The sequence below is a fragment of the Mus pahari genome, chromosome 3 (genome assembly GCF_900095145.1).
Source record: "Mus pahari chromosome 3, PAHARI_EIJ_v1.1, whole genome shotgun sequence".
Taxonomy (NCBI): domain Eukaryota; kingdom Metazoa; phylum Chordata; class Mammalia; order Rodentia; family Muridae; genus Mus; species Mus pahari.
The window spans coordinates 109,624,384-109,651,927 of record NC_034592.1 but is presented as its reverse complement, the minus strand read 5'-3'; the positions used below and the strand labels follow the sequence as shown (position 1 = coordinate 109,651,927).

Sequence of the window (27,544 nt, the reverse complement as noted above, 5' to 3'; positions counted from 1 at the left end):
TCCCCTCCCCTCCCCTCCCTTTCCCTTCCCTTCTCTTCCTTTCCCTTCCCTTTCTTCCTTTCACTCAGTAGGAGAACGTAAAATTCTTCAAGCACTGATGTCTGTCATTTAAGCTCATGTTAAAAGCAAGAATGGCTTTATTAAGCCTCCACTTAGCTCATCCTCATGCCTCCTTGTGTGGGTCCCATTCCCTCCTTGCCCACCGTGCCCTTCCTTTGGTAACCATTTGCCTCCTGGAGCTTGGCACAGATTTTCTGAGGGTAAACAAGTTGGCATTTTAGTTCTAGTCTTAGGTCTGGCCTTTCATCCAATGGTTCTGTAACAAAACCCAGAACTTAGACAATGACTCCTGAAGACAGAGTTAAAGTTTGCATAGTGACATAATGTCTTGAAACTGATAGGCAGTCAATGAGAATCACCAAGTTATAGTCAGCCATTAGTTGCCATATATTTTAGATAATGGTTTATCATCATTACCACCACCACCACCACCACCACCACCACCACCACCACCACCCATCATTGCATTCGACCCAAGCCCACCTCTTCAGTAGGTTATTGCGTCTACATGTTTCTGGCTGTATCTTGTGCTAACATTATTTTAAGGTTCACTGTCGGTCTCTAGGTACTTCCTCCTCTAGATAGCTGCATTTCTTTGTGGTCATGGTACCTTTAAAAGTAAAAGAAAGAGATACTAGTTGTAGAGTTTTGCACACCATGCAAAACTGAGGGAGACTGAGGCTTTTCTGCCACCCCTCAGAAGTCTTTTGCATTACCAAGTTGCAAGTTTGGTTTTGGATATCATTTTTTCCCATATAGGTTGGCTTGACTTTCTGGAGTCTTATGAACTTAAGACTACCCTTCTGAGGTGTTTTCTTTGGAGTTTACTGAGAAATAATGAAGATGAAGGGTCTTGGAAATGCACCTTTAGTTACAGGTCAGGAAGTTCATATGCATCTTCTCCAATACACATTTCAGAATGTATACACATTTCAGAATGAATACACATTTCAGAATGAATACACATTTCAGAATGTATAGGGTCTGTTATTGGCATTTGCTTATAAATTCTGCCTGGATTATGTTAACGTTTTAATCTCTCTTAATGACTGTTACTGTAATAAATGTTTATAGAAAAATATCCTTCCAAATTAAGATTTAATCTAGAGGAGTAACCAGGAAACTTTGAATAACCCAAGAAATATTTTGATTATCATTAAACAAATTACAAATTTTCTAATGAAGTAATTTTTTTCAATGAAATGTTACTGTTATGTAAATCCAAGGAAAGTAAATTGTATTCACAAATCAAAATTCTTCTTAAAATACTGTGTTGACTTTTTATGGAGCCCTAAAGAGGCAATCTAAATATAACTTGCCATTACTCAATTCTTCCCTGGCAGGACTGTACCTTTATATCTTCACCAGCCTATAATGAGGCACAAATCTAAGAGTTTTAGTTTTTCTAACCATTAGGAAGCACATAGTGGTTGTTTTAACCATTTCCTTCCTTTACATAGATACTGGCACAGGCAGCCTAGACCGCAATGCTTTTATAAGCAGCCCTGCACTCTCAGTGGTGTGAACACAGTAAAAGTAATTTTCTGATCGTGTCAATGCTGATGTGGGTGGGTAGATGACCTCATTTTGTAGCCATGGAACTTGGACTAAGAGTGAAGACGAGATGAAGGAGGCACAGTACCTTTTACCCATTTTTCCTTTCATGAGCACTAATGTTACTGTAAGGAATATTAGGAAATGACAAATGTGGCTATTTGTTGAGGGGTTCCTGACATGACCACCGGGCCTGCCATGACTGCAACATCTAACCCTGGCATCTTAGGATTTTTCACAGAGAAAATGAGAAGTCCTTTGGAACCCAAACCTCTAGTGTCAAAGAACCCAGATGGAGCTCCTGCCTCTTCAGGTTGGAGGCCACATCTCCTCTTTCCACTGGCTTCCTAACCCTGCTTCTCAGGATCTGTGCACCGTACCTGACAACTACTCAGGCCAGAGTCCATGCTTCTGTTGCCTCCCGTACTTTAAGCCTACTATCTTTAGACCCATGGCTGTCACCCAGGCACATTCTCTCTGCAAACTCAACTAAGTACCTGGGATGAGGTCAGAAGTCACAGCATGACTTCACCTAGCTGGGGTCACCTCAGCTGCCTCACATGCAAATCAGGACTGAGTAACCCCCACTGAACTTCAAACCTTACCCAGCTGCTCCAGAACCAGCCAAGCTCCAGTCCCAGCAAGCAGAGACTTAGACACCCATTCAATACAGCACCATCAGAGACCCATACCCGAGGCTGCAGCTGATGAAAGATGTGCAAACTAACATAAAAACCAAGATTAGACTGAGAAGAGACTCAATGGGTAAAGTGCTTGCTGCATGAACGTGACTGGGTGTTAGATCCCCAGAACCCACATAAAATTCAGATGGGAGTGGTGGCCCACCTCAAGCCCAGCATGTAGGAAGCAGAGACAAGGGATTCTGTGAGCAAGCTGGCCAGCCAGACGACCAGAGACAGCGAGCTCTAGGTTCAGCGAAGGACCCTGCCCACAAACATATACCTGCACACATGCGAGCACACATATATTCACACACAGTACACATACATGGTCCCAAATGAAAGCCATCTGGACAAAAGACCAGAAAAATAATTGAAAAAATATATATTCAAAGAATATCATAGAGGGCATGAACAAATTCCAGTAGGGATTTAAAGAAGACAGTGATAAGACGCTGAATGAATTCCAGAAGCATACACACAGACAGATGCTAAAATCAGAAAGTCAATTCAGGATATGAGGATAAAATTCAGTGAAGAGATAGAATTGCTGAAGAAAGCTCAGAATGAAATTAAGCTGGAAATGGAGAATTCCACAGAGAGTGCAGTAGAAGGTTCGCAAAGGCATGGTACGGAGCTAGGATATCAGGCCCTAGCTGATCACTGGAGTTGGAGTATCTAATCAAAGAAAGTGAGTACTTAGCACCTGGAAGTCAGCAGAAGAGCATAGCACATCACCATCACTCTTGGCAGACTGTTCCATCACTGTTGGTTGACTGTAACCATCACAGTTGGTTGACTATCCCATCACTGTTGGCTGACTATTCCATCACTGTTGGTTGACTGTAACCATCACAGTTGGCTGACTATCTCATCACTGTTGGTTGACTGTAACCATCACTGTTGGTTAACTGTGGCCATTACTCTTGGTTGCTCACCAGAACCAGACAGTAAAACTCTAGTGCTGAAGACACCTCATGTATTTATTTATAAAACACAGAACAATAAAGCTGGAATTGAGCAGGAAGTTTCCTCCTTTAGGCTCATGTTCAAAGCACTAGAAGGTACCAGAAGGTGTTGGAAGGTGCTATGCTGCATTTTGGGGAAGGCAAATCATCAATGATCTTACCCAGCTGTTGATTATGTGTACAACAATACTTACCTGCGCAGAAACACATGTCCACTGGTATGAGAGTATTCTGAGGGTTATCGGCCACTTTTGGATGAATATGAGAGCTGCTTCATTGGAAGGAATACGTGCTTGGTGGTATAAACTTGGCTAAAAGCTTGAGAGGTCGTTGGCTGTAGTGTGACTCAGCCACTGAAGTTTTCGTAAATTGGACATATAGTTAAACCACCTTTTGCACTGGGCGACTGTCAAAGCTGGGACTTGCAACAGATCAAAGTGCTGAGAATAAGAGACCATTGAGTGCTCAGCCCTAAACAGGACATTGCAGAATAGAGGGTGGGGAGACTGTAAGAGTCAGAGATTGGGAGGAATTCTGTGAGTTGGCTGTTCCAAACATGAACAGACTACCTATACAGGACCTGCAGGCACACAGAAAAGGAAAACAGAATGGGGCTAATCAGGAAGAAAGTGTTAATAGGAGTGTTGGAGGAATAAGAAAGGGTTTGGGTATGTGAGTATAATCATGATTCCTTGCATACAGGTACAAAATGGCCCCAAATAACACATTAGCATAAAAGAGAAATCAATAAATTTCAGGGTTTCTTCTAGTGACTAAAAAGGCTTCCATATGTCATGGAATCAAAACCCAACGTTTCATCTTTCAGCTTACATTAAGAGTATGATGTTAGCATTACATATTTTTGGAAATATCCTGTCCAGCTTTGGAAAATTGAAACATATTACCTATGTGTGAGGCAGGTCCTTGCTTATGCTGTGCTTCATATAAGTACATACACACAAAATACATACATACATACATACATACATACACACACACTGCTTGCAATTTCTGGGTACATCTGGATATCATACTATTTTTTATTTCAAGTTACTAAGTGTTTTTTTCTTCTAATATTTTCCAAACTATGTTAGCACTAAGCCACCATCTTCTGCCTCTATAGTGTAAATGCACATCTACCCTTCAAAGTATCAGAAAGTCCAAATCCCAACTCCTGTTCTTAGAGAAGTCCTCACTGGGGCAGTAAGTTCAGGACTTCTGGTCAACCTGCAATCAAAGCTGAGGTGTGTTGGGCTTCAGGATGCTTCTGATAATTTCTTGTATGCATGTTTGTTTCTGTACCCAGGGATATTTACGAGTTTATGCCCATTCATTATTTTGTTCATTTATTTGTTTGGCAAATGTATATTTCATACAATGCTAAAGAGTCTGTGGGCTTTTCCCAAAGAGGCCTTTAACTGGGTGATTGCTAATGTACTCAGGCCCCGAACATGATGTTGATACAGGAATAAGCACTCACCGGATATTGTAAGTTATCTTTTCAAATACATACAGCCTTTGATGCTTTTGTGAGACTGGCATTTGTGTATGTGGGCAGATGTGTGTGTGTGTGTGTGTGTGTGTGCATGTGTGCGTATGTGTACATGTGTACGAATGTAGGTGTGCTTTTGGGTTTGTGTGTGTGTTGGGTGTCTTTCTCTATTGCTCTCTTTTTTTTGAGGAGAGTCTCTTAGTGAGCCTACCAAATGAACCACATGAGACGGGTCTCTGCTTCATAACACTTCTCAGTGCTTCCCTGGATTGCATGGTCACATGCTTTCATGCCTGTTTTCACTTGGGTGTCAGACATCCTAACTCAGATCCACATTCTTGTTCAGCAAATGCTTTAACCTTTGAACCATCTCCCCAACTTCATCTTTCTAGCTCCTGAAGGAAAAATTATCACTAACTCCAATTTGTACACAGGGAACCTGAGACTCAGGTAGATAAAATATTACCTATGTCATGTGACTGTTAAGTAGAGGAGTCAGAATGCAACCCAAAAGCTGATGGAAAATCTTGTTCTAAGAAAGGACATAAAACCACAGGCTCTAAACCACAGCTGGAACAGCATTAGAGACAGAGGGTGGTGTATCACAGCTTAGCTTATGAGAGGATAGCAACGTTTAAAAGTAAGGTAAGCTGGTTATGAGAAATCAAACTATCTCTATATTTATTTCAAAATTATCAAAGTCCTCAGTGCCTTAGAATTTCATCAGGATAAAGAATTTAGAGGTACTCTCCAAACACAGACTAGGAGCAGGTTTTGGTAGATTTTCTGTCTATTTGAAGAGTTCCCATACAAATAAATATCTTACCCATTTCAAATATCTGAAAAAATGATATGTAGTCTGTTGAACACTATAAGAAAATATGTAATTTGATCTAATAATACTATAATACATAAAAGAATTTAGTTTGACTAGGATTTTCATGGTGTCTTAAGGGAACCAAACAGCATTTATAAACAAATACATGAAAATATTTGTTAATTACGTATTTGTAAACCAGATATTTTTATACCTTGGGGAAACCCCCTAATATACATGTGCTTGAATGTCTTCAAGAATCTTTTGTATATTGTTACTGACTGAACTGTGGTCTGTGTTTTGCAACTAGTGACACGTTTACATATTTTGTGTGACTGCTAATACCAGTTCTGAACTAGAGAAGGGTTGACTCTTTAGTTAGGAATCTTTGTGTATTTTGTGGTCTTTTCTCTAAAGAACAGCATGTGTGTAATTCAAACAAAAAATGACATCTCTTCTTGGTTAAAATACACAAATAAGTAAATAACTAAGTAAATAAATACATGGGCTTGGTTAACACTTTGTGACTTTACCAAACTTACCTGAAAACTCTTCCAGTCAAGTGGACAGAAGTCCAGTCCAGCACAATGCAGCTGATACATGGATCTCATTAGCAGACATGAAGGATAGTTTCCTTTTGACTGGCGGTACTAATATGGCCGTTGTGGTGTTAATGTCGGATAGCACATGACTCAGTGTTGAGAAGGTAGTACAGGGGCTTGGCCTCCAAGAACTTAAATAGAACCCTTTGGCTTTAGAGACTGTCTTTTTAAGGGAAAAGGTTATTTCACTCATCAGCCCAGCAGTAGTTGGGTAATTGCCTAAACATTGAGAATTTCTTGGCTAGGGAAACTCTTGACCAGCAATAATGGTACCCTATCCAGTATGCAGTCTGTCTTGTGGAAGAGTTTCAGTGGACAATCAAGAGACATCACTAATGATATGCAGAAAAGGTAAAAGCTAATGAGTTTTGGGATATTGTGTACTAACAATTTTTATTGGTAAACTACATATTTCCTCTTTGAGTAAATAGTTTGAGAGTCTTATCAAATTGGTAGTTAAGCGGTAATCCAGCAGGCTGAATTGGGAATTTAAAATGCCAAGGAAAGTTCAAAATAAGAACTTGTAGATTTTGCTCAGTATTGGTCTTCTTGTGTCATTATAATGGATGAACTATAATCGATATCTTCTCTTTAGAGGGGGAAATGAGATTAACTACCTGATTATGTTTACACTTTATGATTGAGGTGCCCCCCCAACAACGTTTTTATCATTTCCAGCTAAGATGACTCTGTGAGAAATGATCCTGTTTCCCCCGAATGGCTTTCTCACACTTGGCAGCCATTTCCCATCTCTTCCTTGGATGGGACTAGAGAGAAGAGAGCCGGACCCCAGGGCGGCCGCTCCTGGCTCTTAGGCTTTGTTGGTGGAAAATAGTTTTGCTTGTTTCTGATGAGCCTTAAGGTCACTGCCTGCTTTCATCATCCTACCTGGCTTATGTTACAGTTGGGTAATACTATTTGGCATTCAAATATTTGGTATTCAAATCCCAATTTCATGATTCCCGTCAAAATATACCTACCTTTTAATTTATCATAGATTTACTGTCATCTCTCAACCTCTTTCCTTTTGAAAGAAAATTATGGGTCCGAGTATTTTATTTGCATGTATATAATGTATATACCATGCATGTATCTGGTGCTCTTATATGCAGAAGAAGGAATCAGATCCCCTGACACAGGAGTTAAAGCTGCCATGAGGTGTAGGGAAGCGAATATGGGTTCTCCGTAAGAGCAGCAAATGCTCTTAGCTACTGATTATCTGTTCAGCCCCCACAACTCCTTTCTTTAAACAGTTGTTTGTTTGTTTTTTGTTTGAGACAGGGTTTCTCTGTGTAGCCCTGGCTGTCCTGGAACTAAACCATTTTTTTTTTTTTAAAAAAAACTATGTCTCCAATAAATATTTTTAGATTTTATTGTATAGACAGTACGGTAAGTTGTGGGAATGCATGGAGATGAGTGTAGTGTTTCCCACAAAGGGAGCTGGTCACTCACCCCTTTGGAAAGAGAGGAAGAGAAATGGGTGGGAACCTTCATATTTTATGACAATAGAACTAAGAAATGGGGAGCAGCATTTCCTTTTTTTTGTCGGGTAAAAAAAGAGTTTGGCTTTGTTCCCAATGTTTCATTGTGATGGGCCCCTGTGCTTAGAACTTGGAGAGAGGGGCCACACTCTTAGAAAGCTGTGCTGGGGTTTGGCCTCCAGAGGCTCATGTTAAACTCGGCCCTATAGTCCCTGTACAGAAAGGTACCCTCAGGGTGAAGCCAGATGAGAGCAAGTCTTGCTGGACATAGTGAGCCAAAATCTTCAAGGTTGAATTTACCTCCTTGTCAGCCTTGGCTTACTACCATGAAAGTGATCAAACAGACCTGCTCTTTATATTGTTATTGGCAAGGACGTGTATCATGTTGTTTTTTTGTTCAAAGTACATTTTTTTTTTAAACAGTGGCCAAATCTAAAGTTTGGGAAATTGAGTCTTGGGTGAAGAAAGTGGAACAGACTTCAAGGGCTTCTGTCAGCCTGTTATTTGCGCAGGTTTTGCTGGTGAGACCTCCTCAAGTCAAGGTTATGTGAAACTCGGAAATAAATGTTATTGGTCAAGGAAAAGATGATCACAAAATCCGAGATTTTAGAAAAAGCCTCTGGGGCCACAACAGAGTTTTCCAAATGACTTGAGCCAGTTCAAATCGGTTTTAATTTACTTTTAAATGAACAAATAAGCTATAATGAGAGCTAACCATAATTCAGCTACTTGGTCTAAGAAGAAACCGTGTGCAGGTTGTTTGTCTCTTTGAAATCCAGGCTAGCAGGCTTTCATTTAGTATTGAAGTCTGGGAAGGCCCAGAGAATGACCAAATAGAGGCACTTTAGGCCAACTTTTTGCTAATTAGGAAATAGTAAGGGGGTGGTGGTGGTTAGAGATGGTTTCTTTTTTCTGTCTTTGAAATAGGAACAGCCTGGCTGGCTGGGAGGGGTCAGGCTGCTTGAATTATAGCTGCATCTGTCTACGAACTCCAAAAGGAGAGCAGTATTCTAAGAAGGACAGGCATTACAGGAAGTCTCTTCAGTATCAGAAGGACGGGGACCCATTTGCTATACTTTAGTTCTTAAGTCTCAGTGTCCAGATCAGTGTTCCTGTGTGGGGTGGAACTTTAGGATGTGTGGCCTAGTGGGAGGTCATTAGCCACGTGTGTCCTTGAAGGAGAAATTGATTTCCACATACTCCTTCCATAATGTGCCACCACAGACTTCAAGTATCTGCATTAATTGATTATGAACAGAAGTTTCCAGAGCTGTGAGCCCAAACCACTTTTGACTTACTTCTTTATTTGATATTGTCAGGTTCTCAGTCCAGCAATAAAAAGCTGACCTCGACGTCATCTTGGCTTCGCTGGTCTCCTCAACCAATGCTGAAGGTTGACCCCTCCCCATTTCTTATTTTCCAAATCATCATTTTGGCTTCTGGTTTTAAAATGCACTTTTGTGGCTTGCGAGACAGCAAACTCGAAAGATGCTAGCTCATCTTACCTTTGATTCTGACCTGAGCTGGGCGTTTCCACCCTTCCTCCTCTTTTCCTCTTTCCCTGTCTCTTTTCCTTCTTCCCTCTGTTCTTTCCCAGCATTCCATTGCTCTGTATCTTTGTAGTCATCACTTCTAAAAATGTAGCCCGTTTGTTTGTAAATGCATTTAATCTAATAGTTATATCTTGTGAGGGGCCCATGAAAATCATTTGTTTCCCCTTTCTGTCCAGACAACCCAACCCTGGATGTGCGTGTTCTGCTTGAAAGAATAGAGTGCACCAATTCATTGATTTGGAATAAGCATCCCCTTTCTTGGAATTATAAAAACAAGCAAACACAACAACAACAACAACAACAACAACAACAACAATGAATACCCCCCCCCCCCAGGAACATTATTTTTGGCTAGTTTGAGCAAGCTATGTGGTACCTTTGAGAGTCCACAGAACTCTGAATCAAATCAACATAAGAGGCCTGGGGCCCTTGAAAGGAGTCTCAACTTAGGGAATAAATGAAAGTCAGGTTTCCTTAGCCTGTGGTATGCTAGGATCCCAAGTCCTTACCATGAACATAAAAAAGTGTTTAATGTTTGTCATGAAACCAAAACTGTGGCATCTTAACCCTTTCGGCAGTTCACAGAACAGTGAGAAAAAAAGTGGACATCTATCATTTTATACTTGTAAAAGGCCATTTTGGTATATCCTAAGAGTAAAGCTGATACTTTAAAAGAATTTTAAGGGACAAAGTCTCATGCACCCTGTAGGCTCTGTTCTTATTTGGTCAGTATAGAGAATCTTGCTTCAAAATATTTGATGTATTTTATGATTTTTTTGTTTTTTTTGTTTGTTTGTTTTGTTTTTTGCATGTTGCAGCTTATTTTCTCCCAGCACAGTCTTGCATGTGTAACAGCATGCTTTCTGAAAGAGAGGGACAGTGCCTTGCATACCAACAGCAGGGTAGTGAACAGCATGGTGGGCCTCTGGAGTGAGCTTGCAGTGGGTCTGATGAGGCTTCTTATTTTCCAGGGATCGTCAGGTGTGAGGCGCCTAACAACAAGTTAGACAGATTCTCTGGGGTCCTCTCTTGGAAGGAGAGCAAGCATACCCTCAGCAACCAGAAGATAATCCTCAGAGGCTGCGTCCTGCGGAACACCAGCTGGTGCTTTGGAATGGTTCTTTTTGCAGGTATCACGTTTAGACCCGGGCCACCTCTGTGCCATCCCTTCCTGCAAAGTTCCTGGTTCTCTATGGATGTGAATGTGCACAGAGTTTTAAATGAGAGCTGAGACTTGGCTCCTGAGGTGGTGCCAGTGTGTGGTACTCCTAGAGGGGACAGCAGTACTCAGTGTAATCCATGTGGTCCCAGTGTGTGGGAACCACTGACATGTGGAACTCATTCTTAAGGAGGCTGAAGCCTTCAGTATCTGATGTCATGTGCACGCCCACTGTTCTGTTCTCTTTCGCCTCATCATATAAGCCTCATCTGCCAGTCTATATAATCAATGTGCCCTTAAAAATGAAGATCAATATGAAAGAAAGTCCCCCCTCCCTCCGTTGCAGGCTATGTTGCTTGTCATTTGAGAAGGTCAAGGGACTCATTTGAGAAAGTCTTGAGAGCAATCCTTTCTGTTTGTCACCAGAACAGATGGGTCTGAAGGCTGTACATTAATGGGGCTAGGGGGGATGGAGGGAGGGAGAAAGGGAGAGGGGGAAAGAGAGGTGGGAGAGAGGAAGGTAGGAAGAGAGACTCTCCCACTCTTTCTTCCCCTGTATTTTTTCTTTTTCTTTTTCTCTATTCTTTTCTCATACAATACATCTGGACCCCCCCCCCCCAGTTCTTCCCTGACCTCCCTTCCTCCCAGATCCATTATTCTCAGTTTCCCTTCAGAAAAGAGCAGGCTTCCCAGGGATATCAACTGAACACAGCAGAACAAGATACAATAAGTCTAGACACAAATCCTCACGTCAAGGCTGGGCAGGGCAACTTGGTAGGAGGAAAAGGGTTCCAGAACAGACAAAAGAGAAATATCCCTGCTCCCACCACTAGTAGTACCATAAAACCTCAAGCTAAACAACCATAGCATATATCCAGAGGACCTCGTGCTGGCCATGCCGGCTCTGTGACTACTGCTCCAGTCTCTATGAGCCCTGCTTAGTTGATTCTGTAGGCTGTGCTCTCCTGGTGTCCTCGACCCCTCTGGCTCCAACCAACCTCCCTCCTCCTCTTTTGTGGGGGTTTCCCAAACTCTATTAATGTTTGGTTGTGGGTCTCAGTGTCTTTTCTGATCAGCTGCCAGAGGCAGTCTCCATGTCTATTGGGTTAGGCAGTGATCTATAAGTATAGCGGAATATTATTAGGAATCATTTCATTGTTTTTTGTTTTGTTTTGTTTTGTTTTTTTAAATTTTGCCAGTTGTGTTTGGTTCTAACCAGCTTCCTGGCCATCCAGGAAGTGTCTGGAATGGGCTCTCTCTCATGGCGTGGGCCTCAAGTCAGACTAGTAATTAGCTGGCCACTCCCACAAGCTCTGAGCCACCATTGCCCCATCACATCTTGCCAGCAGGGCAGGTTGTAAATCAAAGGTTTTGTTGCTGGGTTGGTGTCCCAATTCTACCACTGGAAGTCTTGCTTAGTTACAGAAATGATGGGTTCAGGCTCCTATCCTCCATTGCTAAGAGTCCTTGCTTGGGTCATCCTCTTAGGTTCTGGGAAGTTTCCACTGTACTAGGCTTCCACATCATACCCCTAATGCCCCTCTCCCCAATTTCAATCATCTTTCCTAATCTGATCCCTCCTGCTCCCAACCCTACCCGCTCCCTGTCCTTGCACAAAATCTATTCTATTTTCTTGTCCCAGGAAGATCCACTCATCTCCCCTATTCAGCCTTGGTATTCAGCCTCCCTGGGGTCTGTGTAGTGTAGTGTGATTTCCCTTTATTTAACAGCTAATGTCCACTTATAACGGAGTACATATCTGTTTGTTTCGCTGGATCTGAGTTACCTCACTCAGGAAGAGTTCTAGTTTCATCCATTTGCATTTCTCTGATCACTAAGGACTGTGACCTTTTCTTTAGGTGGTTCTCAGCCATTCTAGATTCCTCTTTTGTGAATTCTCAGTTTAGTTCTATACCCCAGGTTTTGATTGGGTTGTTTGATTTTTTTTGGTGGTTAGCTTCTTGAGTTATTTATTTATTTATTTTGGATATTAGCCCTCTATCAAATGTGGGGTTAGTGAAGTTTTTTTTCCAATCTGTAGGTTGCCGATTTGTCTTATTGACTGTGTCCTTTGCCTTACAGAAGCTTTCCAGTTTCATGAGGTCCCATTTATCAATTGTTGATCTTAGAGCATGAACCATTGGAGTTCTGTTTAGGAAATTTCCCCTGGTCCCAATGAGTTCAAGACTCTTTCCCACTTTCTCTTCTACTAGATTCAGTATATCTGGTTTTATGTTGAGGTCCATGATTCAATTGGACTTGAGCTTTTGAAAGGTGACAAATATGGGTCTATTTTCATTTTTCTACACACAGATGGCCAGTTAGACCTGCACCATTTATTGAAGATGCTTTCTTTTTTCCATTGTATATATTTTGGTATCGTTTTCAAAGATCAAGTGACCATAAGAGTGTGGTTTTAATACGAAGTGACTTTCTTTATGTCTGCTCTCTAGTTTGGGTTTAAATTTTATTTTGTCAGCCATTAGAGCAGTAAAAACTGGTTGTTTTATAGGTTCCTTTTGACTGGAATACATTTTCCATTCTTTAACCTTAATGTAGTTTCTGCCTTTTGTGGTCATGTGTGTTTCTGGAAGGTAGCAAATAGATCTTTCCTTCTTTTTGAGAAAGAATACTAGTCTGTGCCTTTTGATTGGGGGAATTTATAACATTAATAGTTATTGTTGGGAGATACATATTGATTCCTGCCATTAGATTGATTTTGTTTCAGAAATGTTACTCTTTTACAGGTCCAGACACTAAACTAATGCAGAACAGTGGTAAGACAAAGTTTAAAAGGACAAGCATTGACAGACTGATGAATACCCTAGTCCTGTGGGTAAGTTTCTGTCAGGGTAATGAGTGCTCTTGTGCTGTGGATGAATCATTAAGAGGTTGACAAGTACTGTATGACTATGGGTGAGTCCATGACAGGTTGATGCATATTCTAGTGCTATGGCTAAATCACTGACAGGTTGATGAGTACGTTAGAGATATGAGTGGATTACTGACAGGTTGACTGGTACTCTAGTTCTCTTGGTGAGAATAGTGTATTTGTCTATCTGCCTGTCTTATCTGTCTGTCTGTCTGTCTGTCTGTCTGTCTGTCTGTCTATGAATCTATGTATGTATGTATGTATGTATGTATGTATGTATCTTATCTGTCTGTCTGCCTGTTACCTATCATCTATCATCTGTCAATCACAGCATAAAGTCACTGGCGGCACCCTTGTTTTTTGTGGTAGTAAGTAAGATGATCCCCTGGGGATTTTTAAGTAGGGCATTTAATGCCAAACATCATTAATTTTAGTGGTTTAAAGTAATTTCATTCAATTAATTTGTAGCACTAACTATTAACAGAGGAAGACACTATGATATAGATACAAATTGATAGTGTATGGGGGACACATGGTTCAAGTTTTCTCTTATACCTAGTTTTTCTAATAAACCTTCAGTAAGTTTTTTTTCAACTTCCTCTTCATATTCTCCTACTTTATTTATGAGAGTGAAGAAGCAAATAATTCTAGATATCAGGAAGTCTTGCTTGGATAAAAAATGTACACATTCCTACTCTGTAGAGCCTTTTCTGCTTCCAGAGGGGCTCGTGTGAGCTCCTGATACAGAAGCAGAACAAGCCACCACAAACTCGTTCTCAAAACTCTGCCTTTGTGTCCCTCATCAGTGAGGCTGTGGGTTTGGACTCAGCACTGATGACTTCATTGTCTCTCCGATGTACTTCCAAAATGTTTGCTTTTCTAAATCTGGTAGAGATGGTGCTGTTAAAATCTGGTATACATTTTCACCTTGCCTCCCAATTATTTCAAGTATTTCAAAAAACAAAGTATCTACATCATGAGGTGTGTTTTGGCTCATCCTCCTTTTTTTCCCCCTGTCCTTATGTAAGGATTTGCAGACAGATCTACAGCTAAGAATTCTGACAGGCATGAGATAGGGAAAGGAAGCATCAGTCAGTGTATTAGTGGCTTATCTTGTTGCTGTTATCAAATACCTGACAAAAACAATTTAAAGGAAGAAGAATTTGGTTTGTCGTACAGTTGTGGGGATGTGGTCATTCCTGGTGGTGTCTGCGTGGCTGCAGGAGCAGGAGGCAGCTGATTGCATTGCATCCACAGTAAGGAACCTGAGAGAGATGGAGGCTGCTCAGGTGGCCTTCTCCTTTAAATACTCTGGGAACACTTGCTGGAGTGTTGCTGCCCCCTGTCGGTGGGTCTTCCCACTTCAGTCAATCCAGTCTAGATAATCCCTTACAGACTTGCCTGGAGGCTTGTTGCCATGGTGGTTCTAAAGTCCATCAAACTGTCAACTATGGTGAACCATTACAGTACATTGTAGCTGGACCACAGATGTAAATTGGGCTTTCCAGGGCACTGAAGTCTCACAGCCTTCTGACTTAAAGCACTGAAGTATGTGATTTGTCACAGAGTAAGGGTATGACAATAAATGGGTGGTGGGGTTAGCCTACAGCATGGTCTTTTCTGTGCTTACCCGTTTGTTTTGTTTTTAATCTGTGGATAATGGTTGTATCTGCCTCAGAGAGAGTTAGTGAGAGAATTAAGTGAGAAGTGTATGTCAGATATCTAGCCATTCCTTGGCCATAAAATGCTAACTTTTATTCATATGCCTGATTGTAAGTAAGAAAGTGTTTGTATAACTTGATTTTCAAACGACAATTTCTTATGGGAAATTGACTTGTGGTTAGATTGTATTGATGTGGCTAATCTGGGATTCATGTTAACCTTGACCAAATTTCTATACTTCTACTGTTATTTCAGATTTTTGGGTTTCTGGTATGCTTGGGAATTATTCTTGCAATAGGAAGTTCAATCTGGGAGAGTGAAGTTGGGAACCAGTTCAGAACGCCCCTCTTCTGGAGAGAAGGCGAGAAGAGCTCCTTGTTCTCTGGATTCTTAACATTCTGGTCATATGTCATCATTCTCAACACGCTTGTGCCCATTTCATTATATGTGAGGTGAGATGAGGTTTACACTGTGATGAAGTCATTTTGTCGCTCACCCTGTGTGTGATCTGCTAAATCTGTTAGCAATAAGGCAGCCTGTCTCTTCAATGCTGTTTAACTTGTACATTTTCACATCATAAGAAATGCATTTTATTTTCTTCTTGATTAGTATGGTTTCTTAGGGATGTGTTTCTTTGGAACATAAACTGCACTATAAACTCATGGAATCTGATCAGTAAAATTGAGTTGGTTTAAGGTAAGAAAAAAAAAAACCCGGGGTAATTTGAGATGTGGCCTTCCAGCCATTGGTCTGCCTCAGGTACCTGGAGGCAGGTGCTGTCCTACCACTCACTACTCCTGTAACATTGGGAAAATCACCTCACCATTTACTTCTTAAGCTTCTTCACTTTAAAAATTGGGCAAAATATAAATCCTGTCTCATAGGGTTACCTGAGGACTCAATGAATGTCTGGCGTACTCTAGAGCTTAAGGAGAAGTAGGTCTCCCTTATTTTTGACAGCATCACAGCATCATAAATAAATGCAGAAAGGACCCCAAGTAAGGTAGGTGATAGTACCTGGCGATTGTTAGGTAACTATGGTTCTTATTTCCCACTATCCTGGTCTACAGTTTCTAGATTTAGTTTCGCAGAGTGATATTGAAATGGTTTGTCATTGTCTGCATCAACCGTCAACTTTGTGTGTGTGTGTGTGTATGGGTGTGTTCTTTCCCTCTGTGTGAGTGAATGTTTGCTCTTTCTGTGTGTTCTTTTTCTCCAAACATAAGTATGTTTTCTTCCCTCTCTACCCCTTCCCCTTTCTTCATACATGTATGTGTGTGACAAGAGTGTAAGTCTACCTGAGACATTCTCTCTCCCAATCCTACCAAGACTGAGTCAGTCCCTGAGGTCCTGGAGTGAGGACAGGCTTGGCTGGTTTTTTTACGCTCGCCATCAATACTAACAATATGCAAAGCCACCAGCCCTGACTCCTCTCTAATTATGACTAACTTCTCTTTTCTCTTTCCAAAAGCTAAGCCACAGTGAAACAAAGAAAGTTAATGAACAAAATTCACTCTTGTTTTGGATAGTGGTAAGGAAACTGAAATGTCAAGTTGTGGGAAGTTGACTTGAAGTAGGGGCATGTGGCCACAACACCACAAATTGCTCCGGGCAGTGTGGAGCTGTGGGCAGCCTGGACTCTGGGTAATCTGTATTCTACTGGCTCATCACACTGGCTCATCTTCACTACTCAGAGTCTCTTATGCTTGAATCCCATTATAAAGCTTGGAGTAAATGCCGTTCTTTGCCAGAAAAGCTATGATCAACTTTGTTGATTTCTGGATTCCTTTCTATTCAAAAATAGCATCCACCTTTGATCTATGTGTACATAATCATTTATATCTGATATCGGTACAGTGCTTCATTGCTTAAAACTAGTTTTTTTTGCATTGATTTTTATGATTTCAAAACCACTCTCTGCCGTTCTATAATCTGACATGAATATGAGGACTTGCCACATTCCATAGATGGCTTCGCTTCCTTTCTTTTTAATGTCTTGCATAAGGCACTAAACACACTTCATCTTATGTATCCCCAAACCTTCTGAAGTAGCCCTTGCTGAAATGGGGAGTTGATTTGTTCAGGATTGCATAGCTAATTAGATCAGGATGAAGATCTAAATCTGCACTGTCTGACATTTGCACCTTGTTTCTCCTCTGGCCCTAAGCTGGGTGACTTGGGACCGGTGAGGATAAAAAGCTGGGGTCTTCCTCTTGCTGAATAACTGATCTCGATCTCAACTTGAGGGGAAAGCATTTCAAGAAGTTTCGAGCTGTTTGGTCCTAAGTGCTCAAACACTATGATACAGGAACAGGAACAGGCGTGTCTATGATAAGGACTGAGCTCCCTCCCCCAAAAAAGCCCCCAGTAGACTTTTGGATAAGGTACAATACATTAACTAATGCTATATGGTGAAAATCATGATTCGCTTTGAACAGTTAACAGTTCCAGGTGAGCAGAGACATTTATTTTTATATTTCTATGCTGTCAGTGTGTTTATGCATTAAGAAAGATCCAGCCACAGGTTATGTGTGTGTGTGTACATGTGTATGTGCATATGTGAACATGTGAGCATGTGTATGTCTCTATGTATGTATGTGCGTGTATGTCTCTTTGCATTTTTGTATGTGTGTGTGCATGCACATGTGTGTACATGTGTGCATGCATGTGTGATGTATGTGTATGTGTGTCTCTCTATGTGTGTGTGTGCATGTGCATGTGTGTGTATGTATGTCTCTTTGTGTGTGTGTGTGCGTGTGTGTGTGTGTGTGTGTGTGTGTGTGTGTGTGCATGTGTGCTTTCCTGTTTCAAAGTATTACATAGTTCTGTGTATACCCTTGTGTCTTAGTCAGGGTTTCTATTCCTGCACAAACATCATGACCAAGAAGCAGTTGGGGAGGAAAGGGTTTATTCGGCTTACACTTCCACATTGCTGTTCATCACGAAAGGAAGTCAGGACTGGAACTCAAGCAGGTCAGGAAGCAGGAGCTGATGCAGAGGTTATGGAGGGATGCTTCCCCTGGCTTGCTCAGCTTGCTTTCTTATAGAACCCAGAACTACCAGCCTAGGGATGGCACCACCCACGATGGGCCCTCCCCCTTGATCACAAATTGAGAAAATGCCTTACAGCTGGATCTCATGGAGGCATTTCCTCACCTGAAGCTCCTTTCTCTGGGATAACTCCAGCTTGTGTCAAGTTGACACACAAAGCCAGCCACTATACCCTGCTTCGATATATGATGATATAATGTCAGAAGGATAGGACAAAGTGTGGTGGATGACTTAGGCATTGTGATAACATTACCTGGACACAGACACTGCAGTGCCCTACTAATAGATCTGGTAGCTAAGATGGCTGCTGTGTGATGCGTGGATAGTGTATGCTGAGGGATGTGTCAGCCAAGGGTCTATCACATCTCAGCTGTGGTAGATCCAGGCAGAGCAGGATGGGATGGGGTAACAGTTCACCCTTTGGGAGCATTACACAACTTAAAGCAAAAACTGTTTAATTTTGGAATTTTTCCATCAAATATGTTTTGGATACAGTTAATTGTGGGTAACTGAAACTATAAGAAGTGAGTCTTCAGTAAGGGGAGACTATTGCATAATACCATCTCCTGAAGGCCAGGTTTGCACTGCCTGTAACAGATGCTGGGATTCTGGTTATAACTCGGGGCCAATTTGTGTGTGTGTGTGTGTGTGTGTGTGTGTGTGTGTGTGTGTGACTTGGGTTAGTCACTTAATCTTGCAAGCCATAATTTTCTAATTGGTGAAGTTAGAGACTAGACGGTCAGGACCTACTCACTTGACACTGTCTGCCTGTTTAGGACAGGTTGGATGATGGACCCGAACTGTTATTAGTCCTAACACTTCCCCATTTAAAGGAATAAGGAAACAGTAAGCTACTCTGCAAAAACCTGAGTCAGGGTGGTCACTTAGAAATGCAGGGAGAGGGGCAGAAAAGTAAAACGCAGAATTAAGATCTGTTCATCTTTCTATCATATGATTTTATGTAGTCATTGTGTGATTTTAGTTTAGGAGAAACTCGGAGATGGCCTGGCCTCATGTTACTCTGAGAGGGAAGTATTGTGCCCAGCTTTTAGAACTAGATGCACAGCCTTCAGAATTCTCACACACCATCTAGCCCTCTTCCCGTAAAGATAAGAAATCCTACTTAGATCAGAAATAAACTGTAGGTCAGTGCTATTATTGATGCAATTTTATGTTCTTTCAAATGCTCTTGTTAATATACAAAGGCACAAATTGAAATTCAATGAGCAAAGATGGGACTAATTCAAACTAAAACAAACCTATTCAGAAAAAAAAATGCATACAAGTGATTATAAACCTAGGCATCCAAAATGATATACACCCCTGATAGAATTCAGCTAAGTGTCTGATAATGTGAGTCACACACACACACACACACACACACACACACATACAGTATTTTAAAACTTTATTTTAGATAGCAATAATTTAAAAACCTAGCCTATCAATAAAAAAACATAATGTCCAGGAATAAATCTGTCCAGCTGTGGTATGGAACTATATAAAAATAAAGCAAAGCTGAATATATTACAATATAATGCTTTAAAAAAAATGGGATTTCTGGAAAAAATATCCTTATCATTGAAGCTGCACTTAATTTTATGAAATACAGTTTTTTTTCAAGCAGTTAATATAATACAAGTCTAAGAAAATCCCTTAATAAATTTTCTACGAAAACGGATACCTTGCATTGCAATAATCTTTTGGGCACCTCATTTGGCATTATAGATGACAGACATTTGGACTTAGTCCCTTGGCCACAGACTTCCCCTTTCTGGAGTTTGAATGTATAAGCCATTACTGCACAAAGATTGCACTCTTCATAGTAGATGGACAGTGACAAACTGTTTTTAGCTAAGATTGATCACGGTTTGTTTACTGCTTAGTGGAGACCTACTGCTGACTTCTTTTGAGAGTAAAACCACATCATTGTTTCAGGACACATTTCTTCCAACTAGATATATGCCAAATATCTTCAGTAAGGGATCATTTACTCTGCAATGCAGATGGAGTTTCAAGTGAACATGCCACAGAAAACACTCCACTGAACTTGTTTAATAGAACCACAGGCCCTTGCTTGAGACTTTCTGATGAGCCAGCCATATCACTTTATGATACTGAAAGGAAATACCTCGGGCACCAAGGATTATGAGCAGATTGTCGGTGGAGGCATTTCTGAAGATTGCTAGGACCTAGGGACAAAGCGCTTATATATTTTTGTTTTTAAAAGTCTTGAGGATTTTGGAAAAGCTTTGTGTGTTCATGTATTGACAGGTTCTCTCTGCTCTTTCTTCTCTCTCTCATGTTAATGGACCACAGTGTGGAAGTACTCCGTCTGGGACACAGTTATTTTATAAACTGGGACCGGAAAATGTATTATGCTTTGAAAGCAATGCCTGCTGAAGCTCGGACGACCACTCTCAATGAGGAGCTGGGCCAGATCGAATATATTTTCTCTGACAAAACAGGAACTCTCACCCAAAACATCATGACTTTTAAAAAATGCTCCATTAATGGAAGAGTCTACGGTAAGGGAATAGTTTCTCTTAATGATACCAAATAAATAAATAAACAAACAACATCATTCAAAACTTATATCCCCTCACAAAACCATCATGGTTTTCTTGTTAAGCATTGCTTGACAAGATACTTGACAGATAACCCATAAACTAGTTATTGCACGTACTTGAAAGTACCTGATGGAACCTAGGATCCGTGGGTGGAGACTGTTCCCTTTGATACCCTGTGTGTGGATTGGCTCTGTAACTGCTCTGGAAGCCAAATTCCCTGGTTGTGTTCTAGACAGCATGCTTTATCTTGTTAAGCCAATGTCTTATGTTTCTTCCTATGTTTCCTGTGGGATCAATGTCAATATATGTGTTTCTGAGGCTTTAGTATTTCCTGAAATGCACATTTCCTCAGGCACCTTCACCACAAAATTCCCCCTTTGGATTCTTCTGTATGGATAAATAATTTGTATTTGGGGATCCAAACATTCTTTTTGTTCCTGGCCCATCTCAAGCTGGCATTGTCTAGCTAGCAGACAATTTCTTCTGTAGAGAACAGGGAGGCCCAGTGGGACCTTCAGGATAGTCCTCTGGATCTCTTACCTTAATTCATGGAGGTCATTCATTTTACCAAGGAGTTCCAAGAGAAGGTAACTTTTCTTTGTCTCCGAATGGGAAGGAAGCTTCATACCTTGTCAAATAATGTAAAGCAGGATTTGACTCTGAAGGAAAGTAAGGGATTGAAAAAGTCGCTATGCTATGCTGACCGCCCTCTTGTTGAATCCCATCACCATCACCCACCTATGCAGCAATGATGCCCTCAGCTCTCCTGTATCCCGAGCTCCCTATCCTGCCTTCTTTGGTGGTGGACATGGTGACTTCCAGCCTGAGCTTTCTTGTGTGTCTAACATCCATGTCATGCCTGCTAGAACCATTACTTAAAATTTATGGACATTATTTTTTGAGTCTAACAATACTTCCTTGACCTAAATAGTGGTGTAAGTAAAATTATTTTGAATATTGGGGGATATTTGGAACTTTAGAGATCCATTTGATTCATTTTAACCCAGTGATGTGATGTCTAAGAAGCAGTCTGAAATCATTACTCATATGGACAAATAACCATTTGTCTAGATGTTTGTTGTGGGCTACTTTTGGAGAAAACTTGTTGATATTTTCAGGGAGAGCTTTCAAGATCTTTGTAAATTTGCATATTTAAAAAATCATGTGAAGGCTAGTAATTTTCCTCACAGAGTATAGGAAAGGAATAGAAAGGATTTAGTATCCTCTTTTAGTCCTAATTTATATATGCATTATAATTTGTAATGTATTTATACCCATAAAACATACTTCTTGCACACAACAATACTTTTCAGAAGTGCTTTTTTGGGGGGTACAGCTTAACTTGATTTGAGTCATAGATCTGGACTTTGGGAAATTTTAACTTTTCATGCTGACCTATTGACTTAGTTTACCATTGCTGTGATGAAACACCATCACCAACGCAGCTGAGGGAAGAAAGCGCTTATTTGGCTTACATTTCAAGCTCACTGCTTATCATCGAAGGGAGTGAGAACCTGGAAGCTGGAGCTGATGCAGAGGTCATGAAGGGATGCTGCTTACTGGCTTGTTCCCCATGGTTGCTCAGCCTGCTTTTTATAGAACCCAGAACCCCCAGCCCAGGGATTGCACCACCCACAACTTGATGGGCCTTCCCACATTAATTACAGATTTAAAAAAAAAAATGCCCCACAGCCTTGCTTAGAGACCAATCTTACAGAGGCATTTTCTCAGTTGATGTCCCCCCTCTCAGATGCCTCCAGTATGTGTCAAGTTGACATAAAACTAACCAGCACACCTATCTGCATCTTGTTTCTGATGTTTCAGAATTATTACATTCTTAGACTTTTAACATTTCTTCTATTTCATCTCTAGCCCTGCAATAGGCTCTCTTTGGGGGGGGGGTGGGCTTGTTAATACAAAGACACAGTTCTTTCTCTTCTTTCCATCATTTAATTAGAATGAATGCATTTGTGGTCATGATAGGACCATGACCATGTGACTCTGAGATTTATATTTTAGGAGGTTGGCTAGGTTCGTTACAATCTCAAGGACTCCTCCTGCACAGTGCATGAAAGGCCTTCATAACATAGACCTGCACTCCAGAAAAAAACACAAACAAACACAAACAAACGTTGAATATTGTAACATGTGAAAGAAAAGATATGGGTATAGATTCCCATCATGCTGACTTTTTTTTTTTTTTGGTTTTTCGAGACAGGGTTTTTCTGTGTAGCCCTGGCTGTCCTGGAACTCACTCTGTAGACCGGGCTGGCCTCGAACTCAGAAATCCGCCTGCCTCTGCCTCCCAAGTGCTGGGATCAAAGGCGTGCGCCACCACACCCGGCTCCATGCTGACTTCTTATAGTCCTCCACTTCTAACTCTGCTCTTCAGCTTATCCATAAAACTTGAATGAAAGTCTTATTGGTCCAAGCTTGTAAGTAATCCTGCTGGTGTAAGTGTCTGGTTCAGGTGGATGCAAATGCTTCACTACTGTAAAAAGGGAATCCTAGTCAATAGTATCAACCCTTCAAATACTAAGGGAAGTTTAGAAAAATACCCAGATTTCCAAATCCTTCCCAGACTGTGCCAGTAGCTGGGAAACAGCTGTTCAAACATAGGAGCCTGTGAGTGACATGCCACACTCAAACCACAGCATTCAGCCCTTGCTACCTAAGCTATGGTCATTTCATTATCCACAATTTGTTTCATGGAACTTCAAAACTTCCTATAACTTCCTATAATTTTCAACACTCGTAGTGTGCTTCAGAAGTCCAAAGTCTCTTTAAAGACTCAAGGTAATCTTGTAACCGTGACCCCCTGCAAAACAAAGTATGATTATATACTTCCAACATACAACAACAGAGAACAAACATGTGCCCTCTTTGGCAGCATGCATAGCATCTTCATATATTACTAAAGCTAGTTCTCAAGGAGGGGGCTTCCAGATTAGTTCCAGTGTCTGAAATATTTTTAGCAATAGGGTTTTGCCTTCATGTTCTAGGAGGTAACCAAGGGCAATGACAATCTATTGTCTCACTAGTCTCTTGGACTCACCCTGACCACCAGATCAATAGGAGGTTTCCCATGGAAGGCACTGGGTTCTTTTCTTTCTCTTTCTTTCTTTCTTTCTTTCTTTCTTTCTTTCTTTCTTTCTTTCTTTCTTTCTTTCTTTCTTTCTTTCTTTCTTTCTTTCTTTCTTTCTTTCTTTCTTTCTTTCTTTCTTTCTTTCTTTCTTTCTTTCTTTCTTTCTTTCTCTTTCTTAATTTTGTTTGCTCATTTGTTACTGGTTCTTTAGGAATTTTGTGCAATGCATTTTGATAATGTACACCCTCTCCCCTGACTCCTCCTAGATTCATGTCAGCTTCCCTGCCCACCTTTTTGGTGTCCTCCCCCTCCCCGTCTTTGCCTATCAAGTGTCCCTTATGCTGCCCGTATGCTTTTGGATGTGCCCTTTACTAGAGGATTGTAACTTACAAGAGGCTGCACCCAAAAAGAAAATGGACACTCCCTCCCTCTGCCAATAGCTTCTTAGCTGGGACTGTGACTTTGTGCCCATCTCTCCCTGTCCCCCACACACTGGCATTTTGTGTGGCCTGAGACTGTGCAGGTCTTATGCATGGTGTCTCAACTGCTGTGAGTTTGTATGTGTGCCTTTCTGTATCCAGAGAACAGTTTCTTTGTAGTCACCGACTTCTAATGACTCTTATAGTCTTTCTGTCTCCTTATCTGACATGATCCCTGAGCCTTGGAGGGATGGGGTGTGATATAGATGCTCCGTTTAGCTTTCCACAGCCTCTTATTCTCTGTTCCTTAATCAGATGTGGGTCTGTGTTAATCACCTCTACTGCAGAACAAAGTTTCTCTGATGGGGGTTGATTGATGTGCTAAGCTGGTGTCACGTGTCTCACCATTTTTTTATTTTTAATGTTTACTTATTTAGTTTTATCTTAAGCATAAGCACCCCTCTAACTAATATCACTTTTTAGGGCTATACATATTGTGCCACTATTTGAGTTTATATTCTATCTAGTAATAGTTCTTCAGGAAAGAGTACACTAATTGGCACTGAATATATATATATATATATATATATATATATATATATATATATATGACTTGCACAGTCTCAGGCCATACAAAATGCCAGCGTGTAGGGGACATGGAGAGATGGGCACAAAATCATAGTCCCAGCTAAGAAGCTATTGGCAGAGGGAGGGAGTGTCCATTTTCTTTATGGGTGCAGCCTCTTGTAAGTATACTATCCTCTAGTAAAGGGCACATATCCAAAATCTTATATATCTATATCTATATATATGTAATATAATATGTATGTAATATATATACTTATTAATGGAAAAGAGGCCATTAATTTGAAGTAGGGAAAGATGGAGCATGTGGGAAGGATTGAAGGCAGGAAAGGGAAGGGGGAAATGATGTAATTATATTAATCTCTCCATAGTATAAAAAAACAAAAACCCGAAACCCAAGCAAAACAAAACACTAAGTTTATCCTCTAAAATTACATGTTTAAAACTAGTTTCAGTTTTACTTACTATTTATTTTCAATGTTTATTTTAGCAGGTGAAGTGCTAGATGACCCCAGCCAGAAGAAAGAAATAACTAAGGTATAGAAGAGTTGCATTTCATTTTTTTTTGTTTCCGTTTTAAACGGTATATGTTTTTAAAGTATACACTTTCTTAAAGGCTTGATTTATTCTATCCACTATGAGGCATGTTAAAAAAAAAAAACAAGAAATAGATTTACATGGTTCAAAATTTCTTCTTATCAAGGTCCCTTGGCCACACAGTTTCCGAATCTTTAGAGCTGTGCATGGATTCATCTTCCTGTTCAAATGGCTGGAAGAATGCAGGTCTCATGTCAGAGTCTCTACAATGGTGGGAAATATGACTGAAGATAACATTGTGTCAGGGTCTCTACAGTGGCGGGAAATATGACTGAAGATGACATTGTGTCAGGATCTCTACAGTGGTGGGAAATAGGACTGAAGATGACATTGTGAATGCTGTGATCTTTGCTACCTGCTGACTCCCAACTCTTGTGACACTTATGCTTTGCTTAGTGTGCTCTTGAACTGCAGCCATGTGGACATAGGACCCACCCTGACTCATGTGGAAGTCACATGCTAAAGGCCCTACACCCCACCCCCAAGCAAGCCAAGGCACATAAAACACACCCCACCCCCAAGCAAGCCAAATCACATGATTGTCACATCAGGTCAGAAATCCATCACCTACTCAAGAAGCTGCACAGGACACATTGTCATCTATGTGCCTATCACAGGCTGACTCTTTGAGCAGGTTGAGCTGAAAGTCTACCCTATTGGTCATGAGCCCTGGCTTAGGGGAGGGGTGGGAGTGGGGTAGACGGATACAGCCTGATAGGCCAACATGAAGAGTATGGTCCTTGCTACCGCAAGTGCTGCCCAACCACAGGATTATATATGATGTTAGGCTCTGTGTATGGAAGGGGAATGACAAATAGCCCTGGAGACCCTGCCGCTGATTAGAGTAACAGTCAGAGCTGATTCAGAGTGACAAGTGTCACAAGTCACAGGTCCTTGAAGAGACCAAACTACACAGAGGCAAGGCTCCTTGGTGCTGGAGGTAGGCAGGACCATAGCTACTCTTGAGGGCACCCATGATAAGGAGGTGGCTGGTTCATGCTCACAAGAACAAACCCATAGTTCTCTCAGTGTTGCCTCTGGGAAGCAGCTTCAGCGGGTTTCTCCCATCATTGGTTGGCTTAACACGCAGCAGAAGCCCAACTGACAGAAACAGTCTCGACTCTACAAGGCTGAGCACCAGTGAAGGTTGCTGGCTCTGACTCTGCAGCCTGCTCTTATTACAAGTCCCTAACCAGGGCCCCTCCCCGTCCCACTTCTCTTTTCCCCTGTTACCGAAGAGTTCAGCCAGAGCCCAGGCCCTGTGATTTGGAATTAGCTCCATGTCCTACATTAGGTCCTCTGGGGCCTGGCAGGGCAAGCCAGCCCCATAATACAGGCTTGCTGCCTGGGTAGCAGGATTTTACCTATTGGAGATGTCTACTTGATGGGCACCAATCCATCTTGCCATTGTACCTACATGGCTGGCTTCTTGATTCTGCATTCTCTCCTAGCAGCTGTCATCCTGGAGGGGTTAGGTCTGTACCACACTAGGGTCCCAGCTTGGAAACTCAGAAGGCACTAGGCTCTGGTGCTCTAGCCACGGTCACCTGCCTTCACCTGTTTTGAAGAAACCCTGCCTATTCTTTGTTCCTCTTGGGATAGAGCTAAACTCAGGGGTCTGGCTGCTATGCTGGAATGGCAACAGGGTGTCTCAGTGAGAAAGGCTGCAGGTGAAAGGCTGTCAGGGTCCCACGGATATAGTGGAGAGAAATGTTTGGAGTGTCCCACTGGCATGCAGACCATCCCAGTTCACCCAAGCTTATTGAATGCTGTTGCTACAAGACTCCAAAGAGCTCTGGAGCTCTCTGCTATCAGTGTTGGGTCAAGACAACTAGTTAGGGCTCCTATGTGCCAAAGAATAGTGAGTGAAGTCAGTATTGCTTCAAGCTCCAGCCCCACCCAAACATATATATTTTTTAAGCCATCTAATGAAGTTAGATGGCTTCGTATGTGACTCAAGCTATATAAGCTATATAGTGATGGTGTGGTAGCTCCCTCCTGGCAAAGCCTAGCTTAAACCCTGTAGCTCCTGTAAATACTAGATCAGTGAGTAAATAAAAGCATGCTAAGGCAGAAAGGAACGTGCTGCCCAAAACATCATGTCTTCATCCTGAAAAAGGACACATTGAAACTTGGTGAAAACAAGAGTACATGATAATAAGCATCTCCCCCCCACACACGCAAAGTAAGGATGGAATGCAAGGGGATTCTGGACATGGCAGGGGTGTGTCCAGGTAGTTGTACTTCAGTGTCTCTGTGTGATGCTCACGGATTCAGACCTTGGAACCAAAGGAAAAGAAGTCTAGCCACGGTGTGAAGCTAGATGGTTAACTGAAC

General features: G+C 41.4%; 1 protein-coding gene across 2 annotated transcripts in view; it reads left to right on the top strand.

Moving 5' to 3' along the window:
* Window positions 1–27,544, top strand: part of Atp8b4 (ATPase phospholipid transporting 8B4 (putative)) — a 177,924-nt gene that overhangs the window by 85,096 nt on the left and 65,284 nt on the right. For both annotated transcript variants that reach the window (XM_021193344.2, XM_021193343.1), the window contains exons 10-14: window positions 10,179–10,337; window positions 13,114–13,202; window positions 15,156–15,352; window positions 20,271–20,479; window positions 25,101–25,147. In XM_021193344.2, the coding sequence (XP_021049003.1) occupies window positions 10,179–10,337; window positions 13,114–13,202; window positions 15,156–15,352; window positions 20,271–20,479; window positions 25,101–25,147 (701 nt within the window). The remainder of the gene's footprint in view (window positions 1–10,178; window positions 10,338–13,113; window positions 13,203–15,155; window positions 15,353–20,270; window positions 20,480–25,100; window positions 25,148–27,544) is intronic.